The following is a 26,252-nucleotide window of genomic DNA, read 5'->3' as shown; positions in this document are numbered from 1 at the left end:
TAAAAAGTTAAAAATGGCCATAAATTTTGCAATATTTTGCATTGTTACAATGAATAAATTAATGCGGTTTAAAGTTTATATCTTCAATGATCAACAATAAAATAAATATAAAAAAGAAATAAAATGATAATAATTTTGATATATTTAAAGTGTTAACTAAGGAACATTCCTGTGAAAATATTTAAAAGTCGGTCCAATAGTTTCTGAGAAGATTTTCTAAGTTTTCCATATAGACATATTGTGAAAACTAGCCAGGTCTTTAATGGATCACATTGGGATGTAAGGAACATTTCAGTGAAATTATTTTAAAATCAGGGAAAATTGTTTCTGAAAAGATGATTTTCGAAATTTTACATAGACATATACTGAAAAGTAGCACCGCCTCAATCAATCTGGCCAGGGCGAGATTTTTCAAAATAGACAGATAAAGTGAAAAGTAGTTTCACCCCTTGCGGCCATATTTTCTAAGAATTAACATCGGGTGAAGGACTTGATGCAGGGTCACTTAAGGAACATTTCCGTGAAATTATTTATTCCTGTCAGCAGTCTTTGAGAAGTGTTTTCCTTTCCATTGCCATAGCAACCAGAGTTCTGAATGGAACCACTTTGTTTTAAGGAATCTGGAAGATGACCACCTTAGGAACATTTTTGTGAAGTTTAGTTGAAATTGTCCTTATGGTTTAGGAGGAAAAGTTGTTTGAAGGAAAATGTTGCTTAGACAGACGGAAGATGGATAATCTCCCTACTTTCTGCTCAGGTGAGCTAAAAATGCACTGGTTGTATTAACTGAAAACCCTCACACCATAAATGTTAATGTTATATTACATTAACTCAATTAATAAGAACATCCATTGTACGAGACGACAAGAAAACATTGTTCATCAAATGGACGAAAAACTCCTCACCAGTGGATTTGATTTGGTGGTAAGGAGAGTGATACAGCCGGCTCACTCATTAACCCCAACACATTTATTTTGAGAACATAGTAATTCTTTCAAGGGGAAAGGAAAAAGAAAGAAAAGTCTATTTTTGTTCGCTTTATGGCGTAATGCACAGTAACACATACAAAATCTACGAGTCCCTTTTCTGAACACAAATATCATGCCAAGTAGTCGTATGTAAGTCTATCATCAATACGATGAAATGTAAGAACCAATCGATAATAATGAAAATGTACATCAATAAATATTTCACACTGTTATCACAACCTTTGTAGAGAAATTATAAACATCCTAGTTTTTTTCATTAAGCTTGCTAGAACAAATGAAATCACAAATACAAAATAAAAGCATTATAAATTGATGTTTGAACTTAACAAGAAAGCCACATTATAGCCGGATATTTTATTTTGACAATGGCGTTTTTTCAATAGAATGTTTGTTTAGTGGGCAATAATTAGAAATTGCTTTTTACTACCATTTATTGTTTTGATTATACTGAAGCTGAACGACAGGTTAAAAAGAAATGTCCTGTATTCATAAATATTCTGACCAAATTTATGAAAAAATTATTAAAAAAGTATTATGGGGATTTTTTTTATAAGATTTGACCTAGTGAGCTAGTTTTTGACCTGAGGTGACACATATTCATAATTGTTGAAGACAACATTCAGAAAAGTACTCGAACCTAGTTTCATAATAATTGGATAAAACTATTGAATTTATGACATGGAATTAAAATGCAGAATTGTTACGCCATAACTTGAAAAATGGCCAGCACACCCACCATTCTATAAACTGTAATTTCGCGTTAAAAAATCCGGCTAAAAATGGTTATCTTTTGGTCACCAGGGGGTACAATCATCAAGAATACTAATAGGGTCAGAGATAATACCCAAGTTATTAGGGTCAGAGATTACACCCTAGGTATGAAACTAGGGTTCTTGATGAACTTTTACCAAGAACATTATAGTGAATGCAGTTAATAATTTTAACAAATTAAAAACTGTATCTTTTGCTTTTAATGATTGTTTATAGTTAACATGATATATGCAACACAGAACTTGGATTTTAAGTATGAAAATACAGGCAACTCAGGAACAATATATAAATACATGTAACAGAACAGAAACACATAGTCTAGCAAAAACTAGCTGAGGGAATCACTGCAAGCCAGTTTTATGTATACATATTAGGATCGTCCAACTTTGTTAGTTACACAACAACAAATTAAAGGACAAAAATGTTACTTTGAGAAAAATATGATACAGCATCAGCATGATTTAATTTCATAATTTAAAATTGTTAATTCTATGTTCACAGTTGCATTAAATTAACACTGGTAACATTAGTCTCAGACTCTCTGATTTGCCTAAGACCACATTGTTTGTACAACATGGAGGGGTTAAAAAGACAGCAGATGTATTTTAAAGAGCCTTTGAGATGAAATTAAAACTGGTTTCCAGCCATTCCTCCACTGCAGCTATTCCCCACCAAACATGGAATGATAATATATTATTTTGATGGTCGGTGGCAGATCACATCATCTGTCTCTCTCAATTCATGCAGGATTCGATGGCACGTACAATATCTGGAAAATCAATTTGAATTCTTAAACACTATCACGGTATATTCTTCGAAGAGTCAATCCCTGTGAATACATGTACTAGTTAGTGTTTTGCAATGATATTGATGATTTTAAGAACGACTTTGGAACAAACAACAAAATGGTCAATGTTATTTAAGTAAACTGTTTGTGTTTAACTTAGTGAAAAAAGAAAAAAATACTATAATGTAAGAAATTAGTTTAGATATATTCAAATTAAATGCATGTGTATGTAAGAACTTTCAATTTAAATGTTTTTTATCTCCGTACACATCATACACTGTTATCAACATCTTAAAACACTAGCTCTTTTCAGACAACAGAATTTGCTTACGACTTCTTCTCATTTGTGCAAAGTAGACTGACCTATCTTCAACAAATGTGACTAAGTACCATTCCCGGACAAGAAACCAGGTTTATTGATCACTAAGCTATGGATACATTCACTTTCAATGCTAATATATGTCTTTAATATCATATCTAAGCCTTTAAACATACAGTTTCAGTGAATAAGACTTGCAGTTGCTGAGAAATAGCCAAAACATAGATGGATGGATGGACTCATGGACCTAGTGGCGGCTAAATGACATGAACTATTTTTATATGTGCCAGTGACAGTAGCTAATATCCAAATCATGTACATACTAGTTACAGCACACTGTGACACATTCAAAGAGAACCATAGGGACTCGCTCATGTTTTTGGACCAAAATTTAGTTTTCCTGGTAATACATGTGAAAACACTTATTTTATCACTATTTTACTCAAAGATCCCGAAATTGCAGAAAAAATCAAGGTCATCAAAGCCTATCATTGAATTTGTTATTAAAACTGTATACATTGTCCAAATTGTATTGCTTTAACTCCAAAAATCAGAAAGTAGGTCAAAAGGTCACAGTCAAGTTCATCCAAATACAACATTAATACTTGTTTTTAATACTGTACACATGGTCCATATTTCACTGCTGTAGCTTCAAAATTAAGAAAGTAGGTCAAAAGGTCACATTCAAGGTCATCTGAGGACAACATTGATACTTGTGTAAAACTGTACAAATGGTCCAAATTCAATTGCTGTAGCTTCAAAAATAAGAAAGTAGGTCAGAAGGTCACATTCAAGGTCATCCAATGAAATCATTGATAATTGTTTTGAAAACTGAACATATGGTCCACATTTCATTGCTGTAGCTTAAGTTAAGAAAGTAGGTCAAAAGGTCACATTCAAGGCCATCTGAGGACAACATAGATACTTGTTTGCAAAACTGTACACATGGTCCAAATTTAATTGCTGTAGCTTCAAAAATAAGAAAGTAGGTCAGAAGGTCACATTCAAGGTCATCTAAGGAAATCATTGATAATGATTTTGAAAACTGAACATATGGTCCACATTTCATTGCTGTAGCTTCAAAAATAAGAAAGTTGGTCAAAAGGTCACAAACAAGGTCATCACAGTATCTGTTTACAAACAGTACACAAGGTCAAAATTTCATAACAGTAGCTTCAAAAATATGAAAGTAGGTAAAAATATCACAGTCAAGGCCATTCAAGGACAACGTTGATACTAGTTTGCAAATTTGTACGCAAAGTCCAAATTTCATTGCTGTAGCTTCAAAAATAAGGACGCAGGTCAAAAGGCCACAGTCAAGGTCATCTGAGAAAAACATAAATATTTGTTTTCAAAATTGTACACATGGTCCAACTTTCATTGCTGTAGCTTTAAAAATAAAGAAGTAGGTCTGGGGGTGGGGCCAGCTTTGGCCCCAGGGGCATATTTTTATCTATCTTGGAAGAGGGTCATCATAATTATTATGATGCTCTACAACAAATATCAATTGTATGAGCCTTGTGGTTTGAAACGAGAAGATTTTGAAAGTTTTTCTTATGTAAGTCTCTATGAAAGTTGTGACCACTGGGGCAGGGCCAGTTTTGACCCCAGGGGCATAATTTGAACAATCCTGGCAGAGGACCATTAAAGGGTGCCTTATTCAAAATAGCAAGAGTCTGCCCAGCAGTTTTAGACAAAAACATTTTAAAACATTTCCAAATATAAGTATTCCAAACCTGTGAACCCCCGAGGCGTGGCCAGTAATGACCCCAGGGGCATAATTTGTACAAACATTAACAAGCAATTGTGTTCAGATGAATGCATGAACGACAGACACTTCTGGTCTTTGGCCAATAGAGCTTAAAATGGCCTTTGGCCAATAGAGATAAAAATCAACCAGTTTCACTATGTGAAAACCTGGTTAAGAATAAGTGGTCAAGCACACCTATAATCTTTAATATTGTAAACAGTAGCAATGAATTTAGGTACAGTTACTTATATTGTAATACAGAAGGACCGAAAGAAAGGGACAGACAAAGCTGTGATACTGCATTTCCTCTCATTGCCATCTGTCTATATTTTGAGTTTAATTTTAATACCTTAAGTTCATTCCAAGATATGGCCCGGACAAGCACTGATTATGAAACAAGAGGCCCAAAAGTGCCTATGCTCTACTGGCATGGCTCTTGTGGTCATTTTCAATCCAGAGCATGTACATTTGAGCAATAGGCAACAAATATATAGTTCACTTTTTGTGTTTGGGTTAGCTGAAAATGCTGCACGTTCAACATCTGAGAACAGGAAGTGTTGTAAGCAGATTAGTTGCATGGACTATTTTAATATGTGCCAAGTGAAGGTAATCTGAGGGTAAAAAATATTTGCTTTCAAAACTGTTCACATGGTCAAAATTTCATTTCTGTAGCTTTAAAAATTAAAAAGTAAGTCAAAAGGGGTGGGGCCATCTCTTACATAGAAAAGAGAACTCTTCCCTGGGCCTCCGCCAACGTCGCCAAGGTCGTTTGCATTTGCCGCATTGGTGTCTCCATGGGGGGGGGGGGCAGTAATGACCCCAGGGGCATAATTTGAACAAACCTTCACAAGTAATTGTGACTTTACATGTAAACTTGGCTAAAATTAGAATTCCCTCATGTAGACTTAGCTTAAAATAGCATTTTTTTTTACTTTCAAGACCCATAATCCAGGCATGCATGGGCAGATCTGGCTGGTTTTCAAAAGGAACCAAGTTCTAATGGATATCTAAATACTGTACAAGTTTTATCGAGATACAATCAAAACTGAAGACTGTATCATGTTCACAAGCAATTGTTTACTGACGAACTTATTTTTTAATACTTTCAAGGCCCATAATCTAGGCATGCATGGTCGGATCTGGCTGGATTTCGAAAGGAACCAAGCTCTAATGGATATCTAAATACTGCACAAGTTTCATTGAGATACAATCAACACTGAAGACTGTATCGTGCTCACAAGCGAGTGTTTACACAATATTAATTAATTTAAAGTTATCTCCCATGATGTTTGGAGTTACATACCTTCATGCATGACCTGGTTATCTACTGTAATTTACAGTTGACTCTTGTTACCTACCTTCATGAATTGGTTAATCTCGTTTCTTTAGTGTGATTTTACAGTTATCTCCCTTAAATTATGAGTTACCTACCTTAGTACATGATGTTACATTATCAAAACAAATGTTAAGAGTTACCTACCCTCATACATGATCTGGTTATCTCCCGTGATATCTACCTCCCGGTACATCTCGTCCACCTCGTCATCCTTCAGCTTCTCTCCCAGGTGCACAAGCACGTGACGTAACTCTTTGGCATCAATGTAGCCATTACCATCTTTGTCAAAGATGCGGAACGCATCAAGGAGACTTTCACGTGTCTCCAACGCTGGCGCCTTCGTTTGAATGACACGCTTCAGGTCTTCCATGCTGAACAAACGCTCGCTCTCTGGTAAAATATACAACCATTGCAATTAAAACATATTTTATTAGCTTTAAAATGTAACATTTCAAGTCAGTTATGTAGTTGTTATTGTTTAATTGCTTGCAATTGGGGCGGCAGGCACAAATGGGGACTGACAGCAGATATGTCCCGAAGAAACTACTATCCTGGTTCAGAGTTAAATCCAGTTTTACTTTAAGTATCTATCATGTGTTTCCGGTACGGATAGAAAAATCCGACCCGAGGGCACGTGCCTAAGCCGGTAACAAGGCTTGCCGAGTTACCAGCCACCCAGCGTGCCCAAGGGTCGGATTTTTCGATCTGGACCGGAAAAACATGATTGATATTTTTACTTGCATACCTAAATTTATCAATTTGTGGAAAAAATGACGTTGAAAACGAACTTTTGTACAATTACACCAAAAAGCGCGTGCGACGTTGTTTACTGACGTTATAAAGCGCAGTAATTTTGAATAACTAAAAATAGCGGTTTTTAACGATTATTTATTTTCAATTTTAATTAAAAGTCTTGCAAACATATATATTTGATTGCGCTTTATTGAAATGGCATAATATATTTTCCTAAACCATACAATAAATGAAATAAGAAGTGGCGCGTTGTTGCGCGTGACTCATCTTAAATGGGGTATGTAAGATGGGTATTTTCCAGCACTGGTCACATGACACACACGTCCGGTATGCAAGAAATCCCTGTATTACATCCCTAGTAAAAGGCACAGCATTACATCCCTAGTGATACATGTAGGTACAGTATTACATCCCTAGTGATAAGGTACAGTCCCTAGTGATAGGTACAGTATTACATCCCTAGTGATAGGTACAGTATTACAACTCTAGTGATAGGTACAGTCCCTATTGATAGGTACAGAATTACATCCCAAGTGATAGGTACAGTATTACAACCCTAGTGATAGGTACAGTGTTACTGATAGGTACAGTGTGACATCCCTAGTGATAGGTACAGTATTACATCCCTAGTGATAGGTACAGTATTACAACCCTAGTAATAGGTACAGTGTTACTGATAGGTACAGTATTACCTCCCTAGTGATAGGTACAGTATTACATCCCTAGTGATAGGTACAGTATTATATCACTAGTGATAGGTACAGTGTGACATCCCTAGTGATAGGTACAGTATTACATCCCTAGTGATAGGTACAGTATTATATCCCTAGTGATAGGTACAGTATTATATCCCTAGTGATAGGTACAGTATTACATCCCAAGTGATAGGTACAGTATTACATCCCAAGTGATAGGTACAGTATTACATCCCTAGTGATAGGTACAGTATTACAACTCTAGTGATAGGTACGGTCCCTATTGATAGGTTCAGTATTACATCCCAAGTGATAGGTACAGTATTACAACTCTAGTGATAGGTACAGTGTTACATCCCTAATGATAGGTACAATGTTACATCCATAGTGATAGGTACAGTATTACATCCCTAGTGATAGGTACAATGTTACATCCCTAGTGATAGGTACAGTATTACATCCCTAGTGATAGGTACAGTATTACTGATAGGTACAGTGTGACATCCCTAGTGATAGGTACAGTATTACATCCCTAGTGATAGGTACAGTATTATATCCCTAGTGATAGGTACAGTATTACATCCCTAGTGATAGGTACAGTTTGACATCCCTAGTGATAGGTACAGTGTGACATCCGTAGTGATAGGTACAGTGTGACATTCTAGTGATAAGGTACAGTATTATATCCCTAGTGATAGGTTCAGTATTACATCCCTAGTGATAGGTACAGTATTACAACCCTTGTGATAGATCCAGTATTACATCCCTAGTGATAGATCCAGTATTACATCCCTAGTGATAGGTACAGTATTACATCCCTAGTGATAGGTACAGTGTGACATCCCTAGTGATAGATACAGTATTACATCCCTAGTGATAGGTACAGTATTACATCCCTAGTGATAGATCCAGTATTACATCCCTAGTGATAGATCCAGTATTACATCCCTAGTGATAGGTACAGTATTACATCCCTAGTGATAGGTACAGTATTACATCCCTAGCGATTAGGTACAGTATTACATCCCTAGTGATAGGTACAGTATTACATCCCTAGCGATTAGGTACAGTATTACATCCCTAGTGATAGGTACAGTATTACATCCCTAGTGATAAGTACAGTGTGACATCCCTAGTGATAGATCCAGTATTACATCCCTAGCGATTAGGTACAGTATTACATCCCTAGTGATAGATCCAGTATTACATCCCTAGCGATTAGGTACAGTATTACATCCCTAGTGATAGGTACAGTATTACATCCCTAGTGATAGGTACAGTGTGACATCCCTAGTGATAGGTACAGTATTACATCCCTACTGATAGGTACAGTTTGACATCCCTAGTGATAGGTGTAGTATTACTGATAGGTACAGTGTGACATCCCTAGTGATAGGTACAGTATTACATCCCTAGTGATAGGTACAGTATTACATCCCTAGTGATAGGTACAGTGTGACATCCCTAGTGATAGGTACAGTATTACATCCCTAGTGATAGGTACAGTGTGACATCCCTAGTGATAGGTACAGTGTGACATCCCTAGCGATTAGGTACAGTATTACATCCCTAGTGATAGGTACAGTATTACATCCCTAGTGATAGGTACAGTGTGACATCCCTAGTGATAGGTACAGTATTACATCCCTACTGATAGGTACAGTTTGACATCCCTAGTGATAGGTACAGTGTGACATCCCTAGTGATAGGTACAGTGTGACATTCTAGTGATTAGGTACAGTATTACATCCCTAGTGATAGGTACAGTATTACATCCCTAGTGATAGGTACAGTGTGACATCCCTAGTGATAGATCCAGTATTACATCCCTAGCGATAAGGTACAAGTATTACATCCCTAGTGATAGGTACAGTATTACATCCCTAGTGAAAGGTACAGTGTGACATCCCTACTGATAGGTACAGTATTGCATCCATAGCAATTAGGTACAGTATTACATCCCTAGCGATTAGGTACAGTATTACATCCCTAGTGATAGGTACAGTATTACATCCCTAGTGATAGGTACAGTGTGACATCCCTAGTGATAGATCCAGTATTACATCCCTAGCGATTAGGTTCAGTATTACATCCCTAGTGATAGGTACAGTATTACATCCCTAGTGATAGGTACAGTGTGACATCCCTACTGATAGGTACAGTATTACATCCCTAGTGATAGGTACAGTATTACATCCCTAGTGATAGGTACAGTGTGACATCCCTAGTGATAGGTACAGTATTACATACCTAGTGATAGGTACAGTATTATATCCCTAGTGATAGGTACAGTATTACATCCCTAGTGATAGGTACAGTGTGACATCCCTACTGATAGGTACAGTATTGCATCCCTAGCGATTAGGTACAGTATTACATCCCTAGTGATAGGTACAGTGTGACATCCCTAGTGATTAGGTACAGTATTACATCCTTAGTGATAGGTACAGTATTACATCCCTAGTGATAGGTACAGTGTGACATCCCTAGCGATAGGTACAGTGTGACATCCCTAGTGATAGGTACAGTATTACATCCCTAGTGATAGGTACAGTATTACATCCCTAGTGATAGGTACAGTTTGACATCCCTAGTGATAGGTACAGTATGACATCCCTAGTGATAGGTACAGTATTACATCCCTAGTGATAGGTACAGTGTTACATCCCTAATGATAGGTACAGTAATACATCCCTAATGATAGGTACAGTATTACATCCCTAGTGATAGGTACAGTATTACATCCCTAGTGATAGGTACAGTGTGACATCCCTAGTGATAGGTACAGTGTGACATCCCTAGTGATAGGTGCAGTATTACATCCCTAGTGATAGGTACAGTGTGACATCCCTAGTGATAGGTACAGTGTGACATCCCTAATGATAGGTACAGTATTACATCCCTAGTGATAGGTACAGTATTACCTCCCTAGTGATAGGTACAGTGTGACATCCCTAGTGATAGGTACAGTGTGACATCCCTAGTGATAGGTACAGTATTACATCCCTAGTGATAGGTACAGTATTACATCCCTAGTGATAGGTACAGTAATACATCCCTAATGATAGGTACAGTATTACATCCCTAGTGATAGGTACAGTATTACATCCCTAGTGATAGGTACAGTATTACATCCCTACTGATAGGTACAGTTTGACATCCCTAGTGATAGGTACAGTGTGACATCCCTAGTGATAGGTACAGTATTACATCCCTAGTGATAGGTACAGTGTGACATCCCTAGTGATTAGGTAAAGTATTACATCCCTAGGGATAGGTACAGTATATCCTCCCTAATGATAGGTACAGTATTACATCCCTAGTGATAGGTACAGTATTACATCCCTAGTTATAGATCCAGTATTACATCCCTAGTGATAGGTACAGTGTGACATTCCTATTGATAGGTCCCAGATGTATTTTTAATAAGTCAAGGACCATAACCTTGCATAACTTTGCCTGATGAAATAAATAAACTAATGTGCATAATCTCCATTTTAACCTCTATCCACATACTGATTTTCATGAGTTTCATGAACCTAGCTTTGATACTTGAGTTATCACAGGACCAAATTGACTATATTTTTAACGAGAGATGTTTGTCAAACAACCAAAAGGGGTCATCTACTGGTCAGGCCCAACACCAAAGTCAAGTTTGAGGGCCATGGATGCAGGCATTTACAAGTTATTACTCAAACAACCTTTTCACATTGACCTTTGACCTGATGACCCCTAAAATCGATAGTAAAGTCATGTTTGAGGGCCATGGATGCAGGCATTTACAAGTTATCACTCAAACAACCTTTTCTCATTGATCTTTGACCTGATGACCCCTAAAATCGATAGAGGTTATCTACTGGTCAGGCCTAACATTCATGTCAAATTTGCTGACCATATGGGCCAAGAATTGTTAAGTTTGCGTTCAAGGTCACTGTGACCTTGACCTTTGACCCGATGACCCCCTAAATCAATAGGGGTCATCTACTGGTCAGGCCCAACCTCTTAGTCGAGTTTGAGGGCCATGGTTGCAGGCATTGTCAAGTTCTCACTCTGACAATCTTTAAGTATTCAAGGTAACTGTGACCTTGACCTTCGACCCAATGACCCCTTGAATCAATAGGGGTCAGCTACTGGTCAGGCCCAGCCTCCATGTCAAGTTTGATGACCATAGGTCAAGGCATTGTAGAGTAATCAGTCAGACAAGCTTTGACAACCTTTTACTATTAAAGGTCACTGTGACCATGACTTTTGACCTGATGACTCTTAAAATCAATAGGGGTTATCTACTACTCATGCCCAACCTTCATGTCAAGTTTGATGACAATACATCTAGGAATTGTAAAGTTATCACTGGGACAAGCTTTGGTCTACAGACGGATGGACGGACAGACCTACCGACATGTGCAAAGCAATATACCCCCTCTTCTTTATAGGGGGGCATAAAAATAACTATGAATTTGATCATTTGGAACTGAAATGTTATTCAAACCATAGCCTAATATAATTTTATGCTCTACCATTAGGATACTAATAAACCTACTTATGCTAGCTTTGCATCTGCTGTGAAGTTGTAACTTTAATGTTGCTTTCCTTTCATTTGGATATTAATACATTGCAAAAAAACAAGAAAGTAACAAGAGATGTTTATGAACAAGAGCTGTCACAGAGACAGCGCGCTCAACTATTCCGCCGCTTTTCAGTGTAAGGATTGAAAAGTTTTAGCAAAACATGCATGGAACACTGTTAGATTAGATTTTAATACAATACATGATGTGCTGAGATATTAACATAAATGTGGTTACATGCAAAATTTTAACGAGAATTTCTAAGTCTAATAATAAAGGGCAATTATTTGCAAAATACAGTTATCTAACTTGGTTATTCAATTAAGTTGGGTGGTTGAATACCATAGTATAAAGTCTCAATGCAATACATCAAGTAGTTGCTGAGATATTATTCTATGTGTGCTAACATGCAAGACCTTAACCAGAATTTCAAAGTCGCATAATAAGGGGCAAAAATTATATATTATAAAAGATAGAGTTATCTTACTTGATTAAATAAGAAGGTTAAATGGTTGGGAGCCTGTGTGTAAAGTTTCAATGCAATACATAATGTATTCGCTGAGGAATTGACTTAAAAGTGGTAACATGCAAAACCTTAACCAGATTTTCTATGTCGAATAAAAAAGGGGCCATTTTTTGAATTTAATGCTAACTAGATTTATCCAACTTGGTTATTTAAGTAGATTGGATGGTTGAGAACCATTGTATAAAGTTTCAATGTAATACATCAAGTAGTTGCTAAGATATTAACCTATGTGTGCTTACATGCAAAACCTTAACCAGAATTTCTAAGTCAATTAATAAAGGCCCATAATTTGCATTAATTCAAAAATGTGTTATCTTACTTCATTAATTTAGTAGATTAGATAGTTGGGAATACATGTCTAAAGTTTAAATGCAATACATGATATATTTGCTGTGATACTGACTTAAATGTGGTTACATGCAAAACCTTAACAAGAATTTCTTAGTCGAATAATAAAGGACAATTATTTTGCATTAAATGCAAACTAGAGTTATCTAGCTTGATTAATTAAGTAGGTTGGAAGGTTGAGTACCATTGTATAAACTCTCAATGCAATACTTCAAGTAGTTGCTGAAATACTTACCTATGTGTGCTTACACACAAAACCTTTACCAGAATTTCTAAGTCGAAAGGGCAATTGTTTGCATTAAATGCAAACTAGAGTTATCTAACTTGGTTATTTATGTAGGTTGGATGGTTGAGTACCATTGTATAAAGATTCAATGCAATACCTCAATTAGTTGCTGAGATATTAACCTATGGGTGCTTGCACGCAAAACCTTAACCAGAATTTCTAATTCGAATAATAAAGGCCTATTATTTGCATTATATTCAAATAATTGTTATCTAACTTCATAAATTTAGTATGCAAGATAGTTAGGAATACATATCCAAAGTTTCGATGCAATAACTGATGTATTTACTGAGATAATGACCTAAAGGTGCTTACATGCAAAACCTTAACCAAGGTGTGACGCCAACGCCGACGCCAGGGTGAGTAGTATAGCTCTCCTTATTCTTCGAATAGTCGAGCTAAAAATCCATGCATGCCTAATGACAGCCAAGTCATAAATTTAAAGCCAAGACCAACATCCCTCAAAAGTTTGAGAATAATAGATATAGTTATTGACCAATTCTAAATTAAGTTAAACTAGAAGCGCCGCAATGCGACGAAACCAGGTTTTTGTTATGGGCAATCAGAAATTATAGCCAATTAATTTGTTGTATGAGCAAGTTCAATCTGCAGCTTCATATAAGCTATATTCACACTAAGATTCATCACTATCCATCAATTCTAACTAAGTTGTTGGGCAGAAGAACATTTTTCTATTTTTAGTAACAGTGACCTTGACCCCCACCTCCCAAGCTAGCTCTTCACATAAGCTACCTTCGCTCTAAGTTTCATCAATATCTATCAATGCTAACTAAAGTTATTGGGCAGAAACCATTTTTCTATTTTTAGTAACAGTGACCTTGACCCCACTCCCTCAAAAGAAATTCCAAGCTTGCTCTTCACATAAGCTACTAGTACCTACACACAAAATTTCGTCAATATCTATCAGTCCTAACTAAAGTTATTGGGCAGAAACCATTTTTCTATTTTTAGTACCAGTGACCTTGACCTTAGCTCCACCACCCTCAAAAGCAATCCCAAGCTAGCTCTGTACATAAGCTACCTACACACCAAGTTTTATCAATATCTATCAATGCTAACTAAAGTTATTGGGCGGACACCATTTTTAAATTTTTAGTCACAGTGACCTTGACCTTAGCCCCACCCCCCTCAAAAGCAATCCCAAGCTAGCTCTTTACATAAGCTACACACACACCAAGTTTAATCAATTTCTATAAATGCTATCAAAAGTTATTTGGCAAAAAACATTTTTCTATTTCAAGTAACAGTGACATTGACCGTAGCCCCTCCCCACTCAAAAGCAATCCCAAGCTAGCTCTTCACATGCTACCTACGCACCAAGTTTCATCAATATCGGTCAATCCCAACTAAAGTTATTGGGCGGAAACCATTTTTCTATTTTTAGTTATAGTGACCTTGACCATAGCCCCTCCCCACTCAAAAGCAATTTCAAGCTAGCTCTTCACATAAGCTACCTACACACCAACTTTCGTCAATATCTATCAATCCTAACTAAAGCTATTGGGCAGAAACCATTTTTCTATTTTAAGTAAAAGGCGACCTTGACCTTAGCCCCACCCCACTCAAAAGCAATCCTAGGCTAGCTCTGTACATAAGCTACCTACACTCCAAGTTTCATCAATATCGGTCAATGCTAACTAAAGTTATTGGGCAGAAACCATTTTTCTATTTTAAGTAACAGTGACCTTGACCATTTTTCTATTTTAAGTAAAAGGCGACCTTGACCTTAGCCCCACCCCCTCAAAAGCAATCCTAAGCTAGCTCTGTACATAAGCTACCTACACTCCAAGTTTCATCAATATCGGTCATTGCTAACTAAAGTTATTGGGCAGAAACCATTTTTCTATCTTAAGTAACAGTGACCATGACCATTTTTCTATTTTAAGTAATAGTGACCTTGACCTTAGCCCCTCCCCACTCAAAAGCAATCCCAAGCTAGCTTTTCACATAAGCAACTTACACACCAAGTTTCATCAATATCGGTTAATGCTAACTAAAGTTATTGGGCAGAAACCATTTTTCTTTTTTTAGTATCAGTGACCTTGACCGTAGCCCCACCCCCCTCAAAAGCAATCCCAAGCTAGCTCTTCCCATAAGCTACCTACACACCAAGTTTCATCAATATCTATCAATGCTAACTTAAGTTATTGAACAGAAACCAATGTTTGATGCCCGCCCGCCCGCCCGCCCGACAACCTCATTCTAATAACCCGGTTTTCGTTGAAAACCTGGTTAAAAAGGCTGATAACACTGTCAAACAAGAGTATAGCTGGTAGCAATGGATACTTCCCATACGCCCATTTTCTATGAAAAACAGGTATTGTAATATGATGTGAATGATTGTAGCATTATTACTATACTCAAGTTTGAAAAATTTATAGCATGGAAAGATATGGGCAGGTTTGAGAATTAGATTTAAAGTAAATTTCAAGAAATGAAATGACAACATGGCCATGAGGGCTCTAAATCCGCTCACCTAAGTGAAAATTTTACACCTTTATTTTTTAAGAGAATGAATGAGTTTATTTGTTAAAGCAATGCAACTAGGGATTAAACTATGATTGAGTATTGTCAAATGCTGTAGGGGTTAAGGTCATCCAAGGACAACATTGATATTTGTTTTAAAAACTCTACACATGGTCCAAATTTCATTGCTGTGGCTTCAAAAATAAGAGAGTATGTCAAAAGGTCACAGTCAAGGTAATCAATGTACAACATTGATGTTTGTTTTCAAAACTGTACACATGGTCCAGATTGTATTGCAGTAGCTTCAAAAATAAGAAAGTAGGTCAAAAGGGATGGGGCCAGCTTTGACCACAGGGGCATAATTTGAACAAACTTAGTATAAGGCCATCATTTGATGCTACATACAAGATATCATACATAACAAATATTAAAGGGCTGGGCAATGTGGTTTCAAAAAAGAAGATTTTCAAGGATTTCACAACAGGAACCTGTAATTGTCTGCATGAATATAAATGGCTTTTGTAAATACTTTATACCATGTGTTACTATTTTAAAACTAAATTCGCTTTTATTTCAAGGTCACCAATTTATTGTTATGTATTGTTAACTTATGTTAGGTATGTTTGTTTTGTCATGTCGGAAAATAGTTTAATGAGCTAATGTTTGTTATGATATATCCGACATTAAATAAAGATTGTTGTATCTTTTATCTTGTACACAATTCAATATTATTATTATTATTATTATTAAGGAGTAGAAGCAGCAGTAGTAGCAGCAGCAGTAGTAGTAGTACTAGTAGTAGAAGTGTTCTTGTTGAAAAGATTTTCTTATATAAGGCAGTACAACAAGTGAGACCCATTGGCTAGTTTTGACCCCCAGGAGAAAACTTGGTAAAGGACCACTAGCCAATACTACATACCAAATATCTAAGCAATAGACCTAGCAGTTTTAAAGAATAAGTTTTAAAAGTTTTTTTCCTATTTAATTCTATGTAACACAGGTGATCCACAGCGTGTGACCAGTTTTGACCACTGTAAGGAGAACAATTTAAGTAAACTTGATACATGTCTTTTGTTTTAAACAAAAGGATTTTTTATCCATTTAAGTCTACATAAAACAAGTGAGGTGGCCATATGTGACCCAAGAGACAGAATTTGAGCAGATTCAAAACACCAAATATTTGAGCTCTACTCCAAGCAAAATTGAAAAAGAAGATTTAAAAACAAGTGACACCAGGGTGTTGCCAGTTTTAATCCAACAGTTAAAATTTGAGCAAATGTTTGCCTATAGTTATATAGTTTCTGCCTATATAGGTCTACATAAAACAAGTGTCCCCTGGGGGCTTGTCCAGTTGTTACCCTATGAGCCTACTTGGTACAGGACAACTAGTCAATGATCATACCAAATATCTAAGCTCCATGCCAGAATTAAAAAAAAACAAGAGGCCCAAAAGGGCCTATGCTCTACTGGCTGGGTTTGTGTGGTCAACATCACTGTTTTCAAAAAGAACCAACCTCTTATAGATATCTGAATACTGTACAAGTTTCATCGAGATACAATCAAAACTGAAGACTGTATCATGTTCGCAAGCATTTTTTACACAATACAGGGTTCGAATTTAACTTTGACGCAACTTGCAAAATGAAAAATCAACTTGCAATTTTATTATTTGCTTTATTCCCTTATAATATTGTCTAATATTAAAGTAGTAACTAAAAATACACCCAAGACATAATAAAAAATAAATTATTATAAATATTAACAAGAGATGTCACAGAGACTATTCCGCTCAACTATTCCGCCGCTTTTCGCTGTATGGATTGAAAAGTTTTGGCAAAACATGCATGGATCACTGTTCGATTAGATTTCAATGCAATACATGATGTGGTACACAAACTATAACGTAAATTCTAAGTCGAAAAAGGGGCATAATTTTGTCAAAATGCTTGATAGAGTTACCTCCTCCTGTGTACAGGTTGAGGGCATGATGGTCAACAAGCGTGCAAAGTTTTAAAGCCAGATGTCAATGGACTTTGAAAATATTTGAGGTGAAACGCAAACTTTAACGTAAATTTTAAGTAGAAAAAGGGGCATAATTTTGTCAAAATGCTTGATAGAGTTACCTCCTCAACTATTCCGCCGCTTTTCGCTGTATGGATTGAAAAGTTTTGGCAAAACATGCATGGATCACTGTTCGATTAGATTTCAATGCAATACATGATATGGTACACAAACTATAACGTAAATTCTAAGTCGAAAAAGGGGCATAATTTTGTCAAAATGCTTGATAGAGTTACCTCCTCCTGTGTACAGGTTGAGGGCATGATGGTCAACAAGCGTGCAAAGTTTTAAAGCCAGATGTCAATGGACTTTGAAAATATTTGAGGTGAAACGCAAACTTTAACGTAAATTTTAAGTAGAAAAAGGGGCATAATTTTGTCAAAATGCTTGATAGAGTTACCTCCTCCTGTGTACAGGTTGTGGGCATGATGGTGAACAAGTGTGCAAAGTTTCAAAGCCAGATGTCCATGGACTTTGAAAATATTTGAGGTGGTACGCAAACTTTAACGTAAATTCTAAGTAGAAAAAGGGGCATAATTTTGTCAAAATGCTTGATAGAGTTACGTCCTCCTGTGTACAGTTTTGGGGCATGATGGTAAACAAGTGTGCAAAGTTTCAAAGCCAGATGTCAATGGACTTTGAAAATAGTTGAGGTGGTACGCAAACTTTAACGTAAATTTTAGGTAGAAAAAGGGGCATAATTTTGTCAAAATGCTTGATAGAGTTACCTCCTCCTGTGTACAGTTTGGGGGTATGATGGTGTACAAGTGTGGAAAGTTTCAAAGCCATATGTCAATGGACTTTGAAAATATTTGAGGTGGTACAAAAACTTTAACATAAGTGGTTACGCCGACGCTCTGGTGACTAGGATAGCTCTCCTTATTCTTCGAATCGTCGAGCTAAAAAGTATCAATCTTGAGGGACTCGACTACTAGAACTTGCTGATGACTTATTCTTTTTAGGGGGTACAGAAAGACTCATCAGATGCTGGCTGCTTTTTGATAACAAAGCTGTCCAATAATTTGACATTGTTCACTCTGTATATTTACCCTCGGCATCAGGTAATACCCATTCGGCAAGCGCGCTATAGATTTCATTAAGTCTTTAAGTATAAAAACAATAACATTATAAATTTATAATAAATAAAAGCAACAGATACCGTACAAGTTTCATCGAGATATTATCAAAACTGAAGGCTGTATCGTGTTAACAAGGAAAAATATATATTTAACTCTCAGGCTAGTTAAACAGGTGACCCCAAGGGTTTGGTCAGTTTTGACAACAAAAATGGTAGAGAACGACTTACTAAATTCAAACAAGCTCTAGCTCTAGTAGTTTTGGACAAAAATATTTTTGAAGTTATTGTTCTATGACTGCATTATGTAAAACAAGTGACCCTGTGGCATTTTGACTCCAGGGGCACAGTATGAGCAAGCTTAGAAGAGGACCACTAGTTAATGATAAATACCGAATATCTAAGCTTAATAGTTTTGGACATTAATATTTTTTTAAAGATTTTCCTTTTTGTTGCCATGGCATCCAGAGATATGTATGGAATTTTATTTTTTAGCAAATTTCAATGGAGAAAACCCAAGGACCATTCTTATATAGTTTTTTTAAAATACACCCTTTGGTTTAAGAAGAGATGTAGTTTGAAGCAATATGTTAAAGCATGACAACAGATGACAGACACAGGGTGATCCTAATAGCTTCTCCTGAGCATTTCGTGCTAAGTTGAGCTTAAACTCTATTTGGGTAAGATGCAAGATTCAGCGACATTAATAATATGAAAATACATAACTTCACTGTTTAGAACATGTATCTACTTACGTCCCAACATGTCAGAGAAGTTGTCGTTTGTGGGTGAAATGCCAACAGAGCGGATGATCTGGGTGGCCTGGCTCCTGTCCACTTTCCCGTCCTGGTCAGTGTCAAAGATAACGAACGCCTCTTTCAATTCTACATGTAGGAGGGAGGGAAAGAAAATTTAAGATGTGTGGATTATATAAGGGCATATTTTGGTTTGTTTTATGGCTGAATTCCCTAAAACAGCCAATAACTACCTTCTCACAAATATGAAAAAAATAGTTTAGGAATGTATTGGGTGAAAGGGAGGACATTTAAGTTGTGCCTCATTTTTTGCTACTGTTTCAATTCTTTCACTGTTTAGTAACACATTTTCAATTTGAAATGTCACTAAATTTTAATTGAGAAACTGTTGGTATGCAATATCTTCAGAACTTTACTCTTTCAGGAGAAATTTTGGAATTTCAAGAAAATACCAAATACTACAAAAATAATGTACTTATTTACTTCATTATTTTTGTAGTATTTGTTATTCTCTAAAAATTTCAAAAATTCTCCTGAAAGAGTAAATGGTTTCTGGAGATATTGCACACCAACAGTTTTTCAATTAAAATTTTCATCACAAAAAAACTACCAGAGACACACAGTACCAGTATGAATAAACCATTCATAATTTTGTTTCAGAAAAAAATGCTACATACGGGCTTGTTGTGTGGGGTTCAAGTTGAGTCCAGGCTGTAAAATAAAGGCCACATTACATACATACCATATGTGATACACAAATTCAAAATATCATTAAGTTTTAAAAGCAATTTCATTTGATGGAAAGTGTACTTCATTTGATAGAAAGCAAATTTTATTTGATTGGAAGTGTAATGGTATATCATTTGATGGAAAGTCAATAGCATGAAAATTTCTATAAAAAAATGTATAAACTATTTCAGTGGTTTTTGGGTTGATACTTGACTAAACAGTGAACAGTACTGTATATATATGTATTATTGTACTGTATAATATATATATATATATATATATATATATATATATATATATATATATATATATATATATATATATACTGTTTTAGTATAAGTCATGAACAGTAATCTTCATTTAAATTTCATGCCAATTATAAGCGTTTATGGATTGTTTAGTCATGGTTTGTATTAGTTTCTATTTATTTTTCACTGCAAATGAACGCCCCCATTTCAGGCCTCAAAAATATGCCCATAGGTAAATACTTGTACAGTATTTGTTAAGTGCCCTGCCCAATCTTTTCAAATACGGAGCGCGATATGGTAATCCACAGGCCTGACCGGAAATCATTTTGGTTTCTCAAAGATTAATACTACACAAATACATGTAAACCGCAAAGAAACACTTATAAGACCCATAAAACGGTGATTTCATTGAAATAATAATTGGAAAGAAAGACAACTCGATATGACACACCTGTGTATAACTTGACAAATATAATGTTCAACCTCTTCGGCTCTTGTCAAATAAAACGAACTCTCTGTCCATAAAATAAGACATTAGTAACTTACCATATTTATTCCTGATGTGTGTCTTTTGCAATACCTAAAAGGGAAATAAAGATGAGTTGAGTGTTTCTTCCTCTATCCGAGATCACACAGACCGGTTATCCTACAACTATTTTTATAGACACCAAAGAGGTTATCGAGGGGGATTTTACACAATCGTATCAACTCGGCCATCTCCGGCAAGCTTCGAGATAGACAATTCCAATCGGAACTCCTCGGCTAGTATCAAGTCTATCTCGAAGCTTGCCGGAGATGGCCGAGTTGTTACGATTGAGACAATTCCTGTTTCATACTCAATCGTAACAACTCGGCCATCTGCGGGCAAGCTTCGAGATAGACTTGATACTAGCCGAGGAGTTCCGATTGTTTCATACTGGCCGAGGTGTTCCGATTGGGATTTTACACTGACGGCAGTTGTTTTCGTTAAAATTGCCGAGAAGTTCCGAATGCTAGCCGCAAATACGTACTTTTACCACGAAACAAGAAATGTTAAAGGAATCTAGCAGCCTATAAGATATCAAGAAAGACCACTGATGCAAGGCATCAAAGGGCGCCGTCTAATAGTTTATGCATTTGTTATATGTTTAAAAACAATGAATAGTTACGGTCAACGAGCATATAATGACACAAACAAAGGGAAAATGTTCTTTTCAAAGTGTAACACGAAGATTTATGAAGTTCCCGTGAAAACATCATATCACATGACTGACTCGACCAATCATTTTGTGCGCTGACTGTGTAGTGTTCTAAATCAAAATAACTCGGGACAATCGTTATGAAATTTTACTAATGTCACCTTCAACACATTAACAAATAAAGTAAGGTGAACATTTAATTCCGATATCGATAAAATTAAAAAAAAAAAAATATCTTAGCTTATGGTTTACTAATTCTCGACTTTCCAATAGACCATAAGCCTTTGCGGCATGGTGACTTCCGGTTTATTTCCGGGTTATGACGAAGTACAATAACAGCGATAAATACGGACAAATTATCATTCCAGGTTTGTTATAATTTATTTATTTTTATTAGATTTGTCATTTTAATGAGTTTATATTACATTATTGTGATATTATTTGAATGTCATGAGCTATAAATCGCTTGACTGTTTACTTGGACAGTTAGTTCTGGTGGGTGGGGTAGATGGTTCAGAAAAGACTGCAGTTACTATTCTTATTGGAGTATTATAAACAACAAATTCTCATCTATTATAAAACATTTGTTTTGAAAATTAACACAAATAATACATTAGTCTGTTTTACTATCTGACAGTCATAATCTAATGAGGAATCTGTATGTACATTACCATGTATAACTAATAAGTCTTATGAATGAACATAAATAAATCATCATCAATATAAATTCTGATATTTATACTGATGTGTGTATTTTATTACTATGTAATAAACATTTTACTTAGAGTAATTATGTCATGCTGTCACCTGTGTAGTCTTCTAAATGATTTGTTATTTTCAAATATTATGATGCAGTGTTCTCAATAAGAACCGGCTGCCGGCCAAAATGGACATTTCAAATGCCAATAGGGCCGGTTCAAATTTGGAAAACTAAATGAATTTTCAGTAGAATAAGTAGAAGCTGGTCGGTTACTTTACTATTTGAGACGGTTCAACCGAAACTTATTGAGAACCCTGTGATGGCCACCGGACTAGTCGCATACCCCCAGGCCTGGAATTAAATCGGGTTCCAGATTGTCTTAAAACCCATTCATAAAAAAGTCTGAGAGTAACTTACTTTTTTATAAAAATATGCTTTTTATGTTCCATTCCTTTCTTTACAGATATGATTCAAATATGCTGATGTTACCTTCTGAGATCATTACTTTCAATGAAGAACATCACTACAATTGGTTGGGCTGCTAGATTGGTAGCAACGTGATGGACAGCTAGTACCTGACATGCTATTGTTGGTTTGGCATCTATTGCTTACTGGGCCGCTATATTGGATGGACCATACGTGTTGGTTGGACAATTATAAATGGTTGGACTGGAAGTGTTGGTTGGACCACCAGTGTTGTTTGGACTGCTTGTTGGACAGAATGTGTGATAGACAACTAGTGTTATTTGAATCACTGTTGGGTCATATTGGTTTGATTCCCATTGCTAGTACTTGTTGGATCTCTTTTGTTGGTTGAACTGTTGTTTTTTGACTGTTATTATTGATATTCATACATTGTATAATATGTTAAGTGCTTAGTATTCAACACTTATTATTATTATTGTTATCATAAGAAATATTATTATTCAAAAATCATATAAATATATAAAATTAAATATTTTTTTATGTCCTTGTACTTTAGTTATGTTTTACATTTACAATGTGCATCATAATGTTTTATTATATGAACAACTATTTTTATAGATATTTAAATAAACATTAATTCTGTACAACCATTTTTTGTTTCTTTTGCTACAATTTGTATGATAGTGTCAGACATTTTCTACAGAAATGATAAATTTGTCATAAAAAAGCACAGCAAAAAATCAGAGCTCATGGTAACTTCTTTAAATGCTGATTCTCATCAAAATGAATAAGTTGAATTGCATCATTGAATGTATGATTCTTCATTAAATTTAATGAGATCTCCTGCCAATTGACCTTTATGGACATGCACCTTTAAAACTGCAATCTTACAGATTAACTGATTTTGATATCATTGCCTTCAATTCAGTCAGTCATATAAGATGATTCACAAAATAACAGATCTCAGTTGTTTGAAACACTGTCAAAAGACTCCATTTTCTTAAAGCGTTAGAAACGCTTTTTATCCATAAATATATCCATTTTCAAACAAAGATACGTACAAATGTTATCTGATCTTCTATCAGCAATCTTTTATCACTGGTTTTCAGACATTTTTTTTGTCAAAACGGTCAAGATAATTCTGTAAAAATGTTTTCTGATCTTCCATCAGCAATCTTATATCACTGGTTTTCAGACATTTTTTGTCAAAATGGTCAGTCTGAGAATGCAGCTTTAAACTTGAGCACTGTATTTACAATGATGAACAATTTTAGTTATGAAAATTAAAATAAATAGGAGCAGATGTATTGAATCATTCAAGTCTTGAAATATTATGTATGATCTTGCTGGACATGGGCCTATTGTTTCTGGAAATTTGCATGTGTACCAAGTTTCATTTAAATCTCCAGGCTGTTTGAATTTGGGCCAAGAAAATATTCGGCCTACAGTACTGCGCTAACGACACCTAGGCTTATTGACTATAACAATACTAAAGTAACATGATAGGAAAAAGCTCGAACCAAGGGCTGCCAGAAAAAGCACGGTGCTCCAACAAACTAAGTTAACCGGGTGGCTAGTTATTGCCCACAAACGTTAACTCGATTTTATGTCTTTTTAATATTAACCATGGGAGTTAACACAGTCATTGGAATAAAAAGATCATAGACAATCATATTAATAACAACGGTATTTTTTACAATTTAATAATAACATTAAACATGATATAATTCAATAACAATAAATTGTCCTTGGTATGCAATAATCCCTTTAAAGGTTCAGTTGCCAAGGGTTAAAAAACCACATCTTGCTTCTTTTTGAAAAATCTCTTGTTCGACTGTTATCGGCTATAAAGTGTTGTTTCACATCCTGTGTCATAATTTTAAGTTCTAAATGTCTACTTTTTGTACCAAACATTTAAATTTATGTCACTTGTGTGCATTTCTTTAGTCCTTGCAGTCAAGGAAAGTTTTCATTTATATTGACACACTTCATTTATTTTATCTCTGTTCTTGAACCGATTCCGTCTCTTGTGTTTTGCACAAATTTTTCTTGTAAAACTACTGATATAGCAGGTGCTATCAGATCAATGGTATCAACTGCCTACTCCTGTTGAGCATCAACTTGGCGGAATCAAACATCAAGAATGTACATCTCTGAAATAAAATAAATAGTTTTATCATCATCCAACTTAGCCAGAAAAAATATAAAAGACTCTTAACTGTTAAAGCTGCACTCTCACAGATATACCGTTTTGACAACTTTTTTATTTGTTGTCTTGGAAAGAGGCAATTTCTGCGTAAATATCTGCAAACCAGTGATATAAGCCTGCTGACAAAAAAAATCAGATCACCTATTTTTATATCTCCATTTAAAAATTATTATTTTATAGCTAATTTTAAAAGCGTTACTAACGGTTTAAGAAAAATGCATTAAAAATTATTTTATTTACTTAAAAATGAAAATCTGCGATCCAATGTTTTGTCAGCAGTCTTATATCACTGGTTTTCTTGCACGTTTGCATAAATTGGCAGTCGAAGACAAAAAAAAAACAGTTGTCAAAATGTTTAATCTGTGAGAGTGCAGCTTTAATATCAGTCAGATATTTAAATAGTTACAATTTACTAGTACAATCTTAATAAGCTGTTATTTTAAGACCTGCATATTTGTTTACATACAGCACAGCAGTCAGTATTTAAATGCCCTTCTTAATCACATTTAAGCTTCATTTATTTGACTGTTTTGAAGTTGCAGATTTTAACCATTTCACACTAATTGCAACATATCATTCATTTAATTTAATAACAAACTAAACAAACCACGATTGAATGCATACTTCATAACAACCAATATGTATTTGAAGTCTTTGAGAACTACTATGAAAGTCTTTACCATTATATTTGTTATTTTACCCCACCCACTTAAATGTGTACTGAAGTTGGGTATAAACGTCGAAAACTTCATTGACATTTACAAAAAACGGTAGATATTTATAGAAGAATGTATAACCTGATGTTCCTAACATGTTTTACTCACCTATCGATCTATTTTGCCAATTATGCTCTTCCTTTCACTCGTATCGATAACTGGGAAATTGAATGCGGAAATAAACCGGAAGTCACCTTTGTCGCAAAGCATTATGGGCTTCTGGAATAAGGCGAATTCAGTAAACATAACAAAACTAAATAAAACATAATTATTCGCAATCTTATAATTACCAGTCCACCCATTTTACATTTTCGGCACATGATTACAGGTAACAAATTTGAAAACGTAAACGAATCGGGAACAGTTATTAAACCTATTTGTCGTTCTTCTGAAATAATGTTTTGAAGATAAATTGAAGACAAACTTTTTAATCATCAATAGCATTATTAACATCCATGCTATGGCCATCCATTTGCATTTTTTAAATCATAATAAAATAACAATAAAAACCAACTGTCATTCAGATTTAAAACCGCTCTTGCC

At 35.4% G+C, this 26,252-nt stretch overlaps 1 protein-coding gene and 1 long non-coding RNA gene across 2 annotated transcripts; both read right to left on the bottom strand.

The window, feature by feature from the left end:
* Nucleotides 1-1,022: 1,022 nt before the first annotated feature.
* Nucleotides 1,023-21,174, bottom strand: LOC128208019 (calmodulin-A-like). The gene is made up of 5 exons (XM_052911299.1): nucleotides 21,027-21,174; nucleotides 20,181-20,214; nucleotides 19,504-19,632; nucleotides 6,097-6,342; nucleotides 1,023-2,529 (listed from the first exon to the last, which is right to left on the bottom strand). Exons 1-5 carry the CDS (start codon nucleotides 21,027-21,029, stop codon nucleotides 2,495-2,497), a joined length of 447 nt encoding a protein of 148 aa, XP_052767259.1. The 5' UTR covers nucleotides 21,030-21,174; the 3' UTR covers nucleotides 1,023-2,494.
* A 3,297-nt stretch (nucleotides 21,175-24,471) lies between these two features.
* Nucleotides 24,472-25,938, bottom strand: LOC128208022 (uncharacterized). The gene is made up of 2 exons (XR_008256816.1): nucleotides 25,818-25,938; nucleotides 24,472-24,937 (listed from the first exon to the last, which is right to left on the bottom strand). It is a non-coding gene; the product is annotated as an uncharacterized LOC128208022 (long non-coding RNA).
* Between the last annotated feature and the right edge of the window lie 314 nt (nucleotides 25,939-26,252).

Source organism: Mya arenaria, chromosome 11 (genome assembly GCF_026914265.1).
Source record: "Mya arenaria isolate MELC-2E11 chromosome 11, ASM2691426v1".
In the NCBI taxonomy this organism is placed as follows: Eukaryota; Metazoa; Mollusca; class Bivalvia; order Myida; family Myidae; genus Mya; species Mya arenaria.
The sequence above is the reverse complement of the archived record's forward strand: the minus strand, read 5'-3'. Positions and strand labels throughout refer to the sequence as shown.